Consider the following 11929-nt stretch of genomic DNA (forward strand, 5'->3'; position numbering starts at 1 on the left):
GTATGAGTGTGGGTCCTTAGAGACTCGCCCGGAACTGGAGCTCAGAGCCTGAGACTCCCTCCCGATTGAAAACGACAACCGCGCCCTCAGCCTCCAGCCCGCTCCGCATGCACTCCGAACCTTAGTATTTTACTTCAGCACTGCGCCTCCTCTGAGCCTCGGTATGCTTTTCTCTTTCCTCCTAGTTGTAGAACATCCACTCAGCCAGCTTTCCTGTGGTTCTGGATGATGTCCGTTCCGTCTTTTAGTTGTATTTTTGAAGTGGTTGTTCGAGGCAGCAAACTCCCGTGTTTACCTATGCCACCATCTTGGTTTCTCCTCTAGTAACCCATTTTTATATTTTTTGCTGATTCTCTGTTTATAGAAGTTACATTTTAGTGTGCTTCCTGTTATTTAACAATACCAACAAGATTACTCCAGATCACATCACAGAGTAGATTTGTTTTTGGAAAGAACTCAAAGTGACTAACCTTACCTTAGTTTATCTTACTTTGTTGTCTTCAGTTATAGAGGCCTTTAGTACATAACCTTTTCTGATTTATTTCCTAAGCCAAACCCTGGCATTATCTATTGTAATAGGGTTAGGCAAACTATAAATATTAATAGGTTTTGGCAATCCTTAGATCTTAAAAAGTGTTTTTTCTGTGTATGACAACATAGAAATCCCCAAACTTATATTTAGTGAATGCCCAGCATTATTTTTAGAAAAGAAAAGTAAGATATTGTACATACCCTCAGCACCACGCTAATTAAAAAAGAATGAATGCAGGACAACATGGAAGTAAATGTATATTGCAAAATGGCAAAGCTTTTGCAGTCTTATACAGTACCATGAAAATCCAGTCTGAACTTCCAATTTTGCTTAATTACAAAAGAAGAGTAATATGCTGAGCAAAATAAGCCAGTGAGAGGGAAATAAGTATCATATGATCTCACTCATATGTGGAATTTAATGAACCAAATAAACTGATGATCAAAAATAGACCCAGAATCAGACTGTTGAACAGACTGTTGAACCTCAGAGGGAAGGAGGGGAGGGTGAGTGGGAAGAGATCAACCAATGAACTTGTATGCATATAAACATAACTCTTAGACACAGACAATGGGGTGCTGAGGGCCTGGGGGGGTGGGAGGAGAGGAAGAACTGAGCAGGCTGGAAGAGGTTAATGGGGGAAAAGGAGGACCTATGTAACACTTTCAACAATAAAGATATAAAAAATAAACAAAAAAATAATTTCTTAAATTGGGCTACTTTTGGAAAAATATGCTTCACAATATGGTTGAAAGTACTACATTAAAAATCCTTCCTGAGAATAGGAAATCTGAAATTCACTTTAAACATAAGCAACTTTCTCTTGGACAATTCTCCAATCTTATATAGTGGAAATCATGTCTGTGCTTAAAGTAAGATACAAAATTTTTCTAGATAGAGGGAATATGAAATCTGACAGAGTTATCTGATATACTGTTTGATGTTAATGAATTATCATTGCCCTTCAAGATTGGTAACAGTTGTTGGGCAGCAAAAAGAAAAAGCTTGACTCATTTGAAAAAACTGAGCCAAGTTCTACTAAGTACAGAATACTGAATTCGGTTGTTTCTGAACCGGACTTCATTCATTTGTTCACTTACATGCTTATTCATTTCTTTGCATAATATTTTGTTATGGGAATATAAAAAAGTATGATGATATTCATTTTTTAAACTAGATGTTTAAGTTTTCCATATTCTGCTTATGATTATAAAAGCTTATATTTCATCAGGACAAATAAGCACAAACCTATGGCACTTTATGATCATAATTTACATAACTGGGTTAGTCTAATATTAAAATTTCTTGCCACTTTGAGGTCAAGTACCTTAAAAATGTGAGTGATATATATGTAGAAATTATGAATAAACAAATATTTATTCGTTCTTAATTTGCAACTGGGCATCTTAAGTAAATGAAAAAATTATTTTGTTACCACAATGGACAGTTACTCCTTAGACCCCCATTCCCTTCCACATTCAGTCATTCTCTTTTCAGGACTGTCATGTGTAAGAAGGCAGATGGTGCAGACAATGCCAATGCCTAGTGTTTGATGTGGATAATCACAGCCCAGGATAAGAGTGAGGAATGGGGAAATCTCAGTCAGTTGGTCAAACTAAAAATTTAATAAGGAAAAACTAAACTTACCTTTGTAAAGTCTATCTTATAAACAATGCAACGAAGAGGGGCTTCTGACTCAATATATGACATTCATGAGTTTATCACTTAAAGAAATCAAGAAGGATGTCAAAGTACTATTTTAAAAATCTCCAAAACTTCCAGAACTGTGAAAGACAAAGGCTTGATATGCTCAGTTTCATCAAGACTGTATTTTTCCTAACATTACATATGAGGGGATCTATCTATTTAAAAGTCAACCTTCATTTGCCAAAAATTTAGAATCAGTGATATCATTGTGATTTATCTGTATGTTAATTGGACATACTTCATTTAGCCTTTTTTAGTTCAAAAATGTTTGCATCATGAGTATTTCCTTTGTTTAGCATTAATTAAAATCCTGCCGTATGTGGCATTTAGTAGTTAGTGCTGACACACACAAGTATTAATCTGACTAAAATTAGCCTAATTAAGATTGTTATTAAGCCTTACACAAAGCAGAAGTGTACAGCACAGTGGGTAGCAATTATCTTGGCTTTTAAATGACATTTAGATTGAAATGTGGATGAAGTACATTCAAATATCTGCCAGACTTTCCTCTTTAAAATAAAAACTTGAAAATTCAAATTCTAACTCAAAGTCCTGTATGATGTAGGTAGAGCCAGGGTGTCGGTCGGTTTTTACATAACCAGTAACTTCTACCAGTTCTAATAATTGGCTAAGATACAAATTTTTGTGGGTTTTTTTTTTTTATTAGAACCAAGGTGCTTGATAAATTAAAAATCGAGTCAGGGATCCAATCACCTTCACCAAAAATAGGATTACTTCGCCAAAACTACTTTTCCTCTCCTATAATTTCAGAACTGATCGTTTTCCCTAAGAAATAACACAGTTTATAGCCATTGCAAATATCTGATAGAAGGAAATTTGTGAACACTAAAAAAAAAAAGGAATGTGTTAATATCTAGTCTGAATAACTCATTTGTTTAACTCATTTGCTTAATAAAAACATATTAATGTTCCTATTTTTAAAGTTGACAGCAATGTTGGAATTATATTTGAGGTGAAGTAGACCATCTAGTATACCATCTGATGCAATAATTGATAGCTTTATAGGTGCATGTATGTATCTAATGAGTTACCGGTTCCTTTCTCAGAAATTAAAACACAAACTGAAGTTGAATCTCCTGAAATGAGTTCCAGTAATCTAAAGAGAAACAAAAGACAGAACCCAGATAGCTCAATTCAAACAAAGAAATACATCAGTAATCGGAGAAACAACATAAGTAAAAAATATATGCCATTCTAGTGGTGGGTGAGAAATGTCTTCCACAAAGGTGTCTCTATGAGAGTGGTTTTTGGATTACCAGTATGTTTTCAGATGAGCAAATTTCCCATTCTGGGAACTTGCCAAAATCATGGATCTAAGGACAATTTCTCAAGAACTCAATAGAATTTCACACTTACGGTTATGTTACATATCAGAGACTCATGCATCAGACTACCCATAAAAAAACCCATAGTTTTCTCAGTGAGTAAATTTAGCCAGTAACTGAAGGATCTTAACATTTCTATTTTTTAGTGTGGGATTTTGCTTCAGTACAAAATGGTAAGTGCAACCTTAATGTTTGAATAAATTCTGACTTTCTTTTATTTCATTGTGGTCTAATTTGACAAATTATTACATGGTAGGATAATAGAATAAACTTTAAGAGCTTCAAAACTCTTATGGATTTGTCTACAACCACGTAGCCAATATTAAAATATACATTATTTATCTGAGTATAATATCTCCTTTGGAACCATGAGCTTTATCTTGTAAATACAGGCCCACTAGCAGTTTAAAATGTGTACATTCTGATAAATTGCACTCTGCTTGGACGAGTTATGATCTCATAGAAGTTAAGAATAAAAATGGAGTGGATTAAATTTAGGTTGGAATCAAACTTTGTTTTGAATTTCAAAAAAGTCATTTTTCACTGGCACCAGAGTGCAGGAGCAAATAAAAAGCAAATGTAGTTATCTAGATCCTTCAGGTAAAATATGCTTTGCCTGAAAACGTCTGGATAAATAAGTTAAATATTTGTGCTTCACTTGAAAGTGTCTGGAGAACTATCTTTCATTGGATTTTGCTAGATCAGTTCTCAGAGTGCTCTATGCTGGAGTAGTACTTCTCAGAGTGTAATGTGTATAAGAATTTCCTAGGGATTTTGTTTAAATGCAGATCTGATTCAGTCCTCCTCGGGTGCAGCTTGAAAGTCTGCATAGCTAACAAGCTCCCCGGTGATCCTTGTGCTACTGGTCAGGGACTACACTTTGTAGCAAGGACAGAGAGAGAAGCCAAAAGATTGTTCTCTCAATTTCATACCCGTGTACAGGCAGCCATGACCCAAGTAAAAAATGCCACAATTTCTCATGAGGTCAGAGCTAAAATTCAGGAGTAGGCAACGAAAGCTGATGACTTAACCTCTGCGCGCATGTGCCAAATCTGGCCTACCACTTGCTTTTGTACTGCCTGCAAGCTAAGAATTGTTTTAACAGATGAACAATTGCAATTGATTCGACAATAAGAAAAAATAACTTTGAGCACCAATTAAATAAAATTGCATCACTCCCTAAAAGAATTATTTTGAATTCCATTTTTAAAAAATGTAGACATGTATTCTATTTCTTGTTACATAAGTATCTATATATCTTTAAAATTTGCCTTTGTCCCACAGAAACTAAAATGTTTATTACTGACCTTTAACAGACAAATAATAGCTGATCTCTTATCTAAACTATTGCCTCTAATGCTACATAGCACATGTGATAACCAAAACAAAAGTGGGTGAGGGTGGTAAGTACACATGATGTTTTTTTGTTTTTGTTTTTAAATGTATTTTATTGATTTCAGAGAGGAGGGGAGAGGGAGAGAGAGACAGAAACATCAATGATGAAAAAAAAAAACATTGGTTGGCTGAGATCAAGCCCTCAACCCAGGCATGTGCCCTAACCAGGAATCAAACCGGTTCATAGGTCAACACTCAACCACTGAGCCACGCCGGACAGGCTAGACATGATTTTTTTTTATCTAGATTATCCTAAATTAGTTAGAATGAGGGGTATTATAGAAGATTCTCATAGAATTCAAATTCTAAAATAAAAAAGCAAAGAAAGTTTGAAAAGTTATTCCTAAGCAGCTCAATGCTTTCTTCAAAGTTCATATGATTATCATGGACAATATGAGTTGTTGTAATTTGAGCAACTTAATTTTTATGTAAACCAAAACATACCTGTATTAGTCTTCTAGGGCTGCCATAATAAGATACCATGAATTAGGTGGCGTGAACAACAGAAATGTATTTCTCACAATTCTGGATGGTAAAAGTCCGAGATCATGGTATAGGCAGGTTTGCTTTTCCCTGAGGTAGGCCTCTCTTCCTTGACGTGCAGGTGGCCACCTTCTTATTGTGTTCTTCATGTGGCCTTTCCTTTGTGCTTGCACAGACCTTGTGTCATTTCTTATTCTTTTAAGGATACCAGTCATACTGAAGTTGGGCCCCATTCTGATGACCTCATTTAACCTTAATTATCTCTTTAAAAGACCCATCTCCAAAGTCACCTTGCGGATCAGGATTTCAACATATGAATTTTGAGGGAAGACAATTGCGTCCAAAGAAGCATACATATGTATAAAGTCATCTGTAATATTGGGTTACATATTATAATGGATTGGCAGCATTTTCCCCCTCACTGATATATAAAAACATGTTTCTTCTGATAGTTGGATACATCTTAGATTGAGGGAAACATGGTAGCTTAGAAAACAAATAGTGTTGAAAGCTTTCTAACAAGAAGTAACAGTCTCCAGCCCCAGCTTTCTCCACCATCCACAGTTCCTGTTGGCAAATCATTTTTAAATATTTAGGTGTTGTTTGTCTAAGTTAAGAAATAATAATTATAAGTATATTTTTATTTAAGTCAATAATTAGTTATATACATACAACTATGGCAAAACCAAAGAATTTGATTCACTTTTCTCATATAAAATCTTATTTTCTGTACTTAAAAAGTATCTGAGTTTTCATTTTTTATTTATTTAAAAATTGTTTTCCTTAAATTTTCAAACTGCTCCACCAGTTTTATCATACCATCACTCACTTTTCCCCAATGCTGACACAAATAGGGTAATGCACCAAGGCTCCTTTTTCTCTGGAGATTTTCTTGCAGACTCCCATGCCTTTGTTCTCTGCATGGTGTTCTCTGTCTCAACTACAGCCCTCTAAAAAGGTGTATCTCCTATTAGATCTCTAACTTACCCCTCCTCTTCTATTATCACTTATATTTTAGCAACTTCCTAAGAAAGAGTACACAGGAAGAATATTTTCCAAGAACTTCTATGATTGAAAAGTCTTCTTTTCGTCCTTGCACTTAATTAATTGGGGTACATATAATTCTAGATTGAAAGTCATTTTTCTTCAGAATTTTAAAATTATTGCTCTAATGTCATCCAGAAACTTGAGGAGCCCGATGCCCTTCTGCTGCTCATTCCTGTGTTTACGACCTCTTTTCCTAACTGGAGCTCTCTTCTCTCTCTGATGCTCCAAATGTCATGTTACTGTGCCATGGTGAAGGATTAGGTACCAGGAACTGTAGCAGAGAAGAGAAAGTAGCAAGTAATTAGAATGAAGTCAAAAGAACAGGCAAGATCATACAGGTCATGTTAAGGATTTTGGATTTCATCCTAACTGTATGAAAACCCACAGGAAAAATTTAAGCAGAAGAGTAATATTGAATTTGCATTTACATAAGATCACCCTGACTATTAGGTGTGTGACAGGTTGTAGATGGGCAAGAGTGGAAACAGGAAGACCAGAATTTAATATGTTGTTGCAGATAGTATTGTTTAAAAATTATGATTTGGATTAGAACGATGGCAGTGGCTATGGAGAGAAGCAAGTTAATTTACAATAAATTTTGGAAATAAAATCTAGAGAATTTAATAATATATTTGAAGATAGGGCAAAAGACAGGGGACCCCAGATTTCTGCCTTGAGTACATAAAGGTACTAGAGGAGGTGATACCGAAGAGTGAAGGATAAAAAGTAGCAGAAAAGACCCATTTGTGTATACTCCTCTTTGAAACCTTCCCTTAGACATTCTCTAACTGTAATTTTACTCCTTTTTTTTTCTTGCCCCCACATGCAAATATTTTTTAAAATATATTTTTATTACTTTCAGAAAGGTAGAGAGAGAGAGAGAGAGAGATCAATATTGAGAGATAATCATCGATTGGATGCCTCCTGCATGCCCCCAATGGGGATCAAGGCCACAACCCAGGCATGTGTCCTGACTGGGTATTGAGCAGTGACCTCCTGGTTTATAGGTCAACACTAACCACTGAGCACAGTTGGGCTAAATGCAAAGATTTTTTAAGGCATCGCTTAGGTGTTATTTTCTTTCCTTCCTCAATCATTTCTCAATTTTACCTGACCCTAAATTCCAACTTTATGTAGATGATTCATTTATCTTTCCCTCTTGACTCAACCAATGTTCTGACCTATGATTCACATTTTCAATTGTTTTCTGAGCACTGCTCTCTAGATTACCCTTTTGTACCTCTAACTCAACTTAAAATCAAATTCATTTTCTCCATGTCTACTGTGGTTCTTATTTGTATTGTTGTCACTACCATCTTCCCAAACAGCTGGACTTATAGTCAACATTGACATCTGCTGCTTCCATGTTCCTTGCTTCAGATGCTATGGTTTTATCAGTGGAATCTTGTGTTTGTACTCTCTGTATTTTCTGAAAGTAAATGTCCTGATTATAAGTCAAGCCCCCATTGTACTTTACCAAGATTATTTTTAACATCCTAACTATCTTTCAACCTTCAGTATCTTTCCTATTCTATCAACCAGCACATGGCCTTTAGAGTAATAATTTCAAATGAAAATTTTAATCTTTTCCTGTGTGTCTAATATCTTCAATGATTCCATCATTGTCAGAGTAATTTCAAAATTCCTTAAAAGTATATTAAATGCCTCTTATGATCTGACCCTGATTTATGTTCTCCTCTGATTCCCAACAATTTGAGTTTCTCACCATTTTGAAAATTTGACATTCACAACTCTGCTTTTGCTTATGCGATTTGTGCTGCCTTCACCTCTTCCTATTGAAACCCTTCTTCCTTTAAAGCATAAAATGATTCCTCTCACTTCTCCATCTAGAAATAACTTCTTCCTCTTATATTCCCTAACATAACATAAGTCTGCGATGACTGAAAATAGATATTGCTCATCTTATATCCCCCAACTGTACCTAGTGTAATGCCTTGCATATAGCAACAACAGAGCAAATATTAAATTGAATTGACCTATTAGCTCTTTCTGATGAGTCTGTAATGTGCCAAGTAATCTAGAAAAATGCAATTATGTGATGAATTTGGCCTTAAAGGGGGATCATACTGAAATTCATGTTTTTTATATGACCTATTTACAAAACCAAAATCTCTACTTCATTATGAATGGGCCTTTATGAAATAATTAAAATAATAATAAATAAATAATCTCTCAAATTTTCTAACCTATTCATATTTCTTCCCTTTTATATGCCTTCTATTTCTTGGAAACTCAGTAAAGAACGGACTATTATTGATACATTTAAATGCTGAGATATAATAAAAAAAATACCTACCAGTTTCTCTATCAAACAAAACAAACACTAGGTTGATTTTTCTGAATTGAAAACTTTGTCTTATCTGAAATTTTATGCAAGTTAGCAAGATGTGACTATCTCTAAATTTCAACTAAATTCCACTGAGCTAAATTTTGCCTATGCTTTAACAATGGAATTAAGTCCAGTTATATGAATGATAAATTGAGAAATGGAATGGTTGCAATAGACATAAACTGTAACAAATCTATAACAAAATCTCTACTCATTTTCAACCAAAATTTCCTAGACAATTCCTTAAAAGTAAAAGAGAAAGCTGCTTCCATTTATATACTTTACCTAGTTAATTCACCTTTAATATTTTTTTCCCTAAACAGAAGTTTCTAGTCTTTAATTCTCTAATAGCTGCTTTACTTTTTCTGCAAAGATTAGAGAAATATCAGACAACTGAAGACTGATAATGCTTGCAGATTATTTCAAAAGCATTTTAAAAATAACTCTTAAAAACTTATGAGGAGATCATTTTATTTTAAATGCACCCTACATCATTTTTTATTTCTATATAGCTAAAATAGTTATCAAAAGTGACATCTCTTACCTGAGGATAAAAGTTCAAAACTATTGCTTTAGCTTTAATAATAATTGCTACTAATTGCTACCAGGAACTGTTATAATAATACCAGTCCATTATCTTATTTAAATAGCCCAGTTCCTGAGTTGGTTAGAGCATCATCCCGATACACCAAGGTTCCCAGTTCGATCCCCTGTCAGAGTACATATAAGCAACAAACAATGGATGCATAAATAAGTGGAACAACAAATCGATCTCTCTCCTCTCTTTCTCTCTCTCTCTCATTGTCCCCTCGGGAGTTTGACTGGGAGACGGGAAGTTCAACCACCTGCTATGACATGTGCTGACCACCAGGGGGGTGGCACAGAACGAAGGAAGGCCCTGGCCAGCAGCCGGAAGGCCCCGATCGGCCCTGATCACTGGCCAGGCCTAGGGACCCTACCCGTGCACAAATTTTGTGCACTGGGCCTCTAGTTTAATAAATAAATTTCATAGCCTCCCTATAAGTAATCATCATTAACCCTATCTTAGAGCTGAAGAAAGTTATAATGAGGTTAAATAATTTGCCTGAGGTCATATGACCAGTAAGTCAGGAAATAGGGAGGCAATGCAGCCACAGCCTACTGGAGCCTCTGCAAAGGATGGTCAGCCAGCACCTGAATGTTTAAGGGGGGGGGGGGGGGGAATGTTGAGGAAACATTCCCTAGAGTTAATGTGTAAGAAATGCTATGGCCACTTGGGTTCTTTCTTTAATATTTTTTTCTTTTGCAATCCTCTCCTTCAGTGGCTGGACAACTTTCTGCTGCATTGTCTGTGATGGTAGCTGGCTTCTTTGAAATACACAGAAAACACTTCCCTCCAGTGGAGCAGCTTCGTTCAGGCAAAATTCTCACCGTTTCCTCCATGCCCTGTTTCCACCTGGTTCTTCAGTACGTTTTACTTGGAGTGGCTGAAACACTGGTTAACCCAGCCTGTGAGTAACAAATTTATCACCTCATGTTAGGATACACTGAATTTCTACACAGAACACATCACCTCAAGTAGCTGGCAATCTAGTCACTGCCTGGAAATTTCCCATGTTTCAGAAGAAGCCAATTTATCCCCCTCTTTTTTTTTAATGTTTAATTTTTCTTCATTCCTCTATCACATACAGAACAATTATTAATTCTACCTGAACGTAAATGAAATGAAAGATTTTACTAACCTCATTCAAAGCAGTAACCATTTGGTCAGATAGGTGAAAGGAGAAAAAACTTTGCTAAAACTTAGAAGAAAACTCCAATACACTCAGATGAAAACTCTTCTCTTCTACCTTCCCTTTTCTCATCTCCCTCCCTCTCACTCAGAGATAAATTCACATGTATACTCCCTCCAAAAATGACATTTATAATGTAGTTTGAGAGCCTATGCAAATGAAATGAAAATTAGGCAATTTTCCAGATAATTCAATGTCTTTAAACTAGATTGTGATCATTAGTGTTTCATAAGACAGGTTCAAAATAACTTTATTAAATATCCAGGTTTTCTGGATTGTCTAGATGGCTGTTATTAACTAAACTAGTCACTTTAAAATTCATTAAAATATTTCAGTGACTTCTTGAAATACAGTAGTGTGTGAAATACAGTATGAGTACATTTATCAGTGTAATCTATTGTCTTATATTCTGTCTTCCTTATACTGCCTTGAAGTGGGAACTCTGTAACTCAAGCCCAATTATACTTCACCAAGCTTATTTTTATAACTTCCTATCTTTCTCATTTTAATATCTCTCACATTCTATCTACTCAATACACAACCTTTAAAGTAATCATCCTAAATGGCAATTCTAATCATTTCATTGTATCTAAAACTTTAATTACTCTATTATCTTCAGAATTATTTTCAAATTTCTTAACTATATATGTTTAATAAAGATATCTATAATAATAAAAGCATAATATGCTAACTAGACTGGACGACCTATCGGACGAAGCCGGGGCTGTGAGGGAAGCCTGCGTCCTAGGTGCCAGAGGGAAGCCGGTGCCAGCAGCAGGGGGAAAGAAGGCCTACTCCTACACGAATTTAGTGCATTGGGCATTTATATATATACTAGAGGCCCGGTGCACAAAAATTTGTGCACTCGGGGGGGAGGGAGGTCCCCCAGCCCGGCCTGTGCCCTCTCGCAGTCTGAGACCCCTCGGGAGATAACGACCTGCTGGCTTAGGCCTGCTCCCAGGTGGTAGAGGGCACGCCCAATCCCTAGGTGCAGCCCCTGGTCAGGCTCAGAGCAGGGCCGATTGGGGAGTTGGGGCGCTGCCCCCTGTCATGCACAGAGCAGGGCGGATCGGGAGGTTGCGATGCCACCCTCAGTCACTCTCAGGGTACAGCCAATTGGGGGGTTGGGGCACCGCCCCCTGTCACACTCAAGGCAGGGTCGATGGGGAGTTGCGGCGCCACCCCCTGTCACGCACAGAGCAGGGCCAATCAGGGGGTTGGGGCACTGCCCCCTGTCACTCACAGAGCAGGGCCCATCAGGGGGGTTGGGGCTCCGTACCCTGTCACACACAGAGCA

The 11929-nt window shown here is 36.5% G+C and overlaps 1 protein-coding gene across 1 annotated transcript in view; it reads left to right on the forward strand.

The window, feature by feature from the left end:
• SLC15A5 (solute carrier family 15, member 5) overlaps nt 1–11929 on the forward strand; it is an 80754-nt gene that overhangs the window by 36294 nt on the left and 32531 nt on the right. The window contains exon 6 of the mRNA XM_005866772.2: nt 10162–10350. Within this exon, the coding sequence (XP_005866834.1) occupies nt 10162–10350 (189 nt within the window). The remainder of the gene's footprint in view (nt 1–10161; nt 10351–11929) is intronic.

Source organism: Myotis brandtii, unplaced genomic scaffold (assembly GCF_000412655.1).
Source record: "Myotis brandtii unplaced genomic scaffold, ASM41265v1 scaffold237, whole genome shotgun sequence".
Classification (NCBI taxonomy): domain Eukaryota; kingdom Metazoa; phylum Chordata; class Mammalia; order Chiroptera; family Vespertilionidae; genus Myotis; species Myotis brandtii.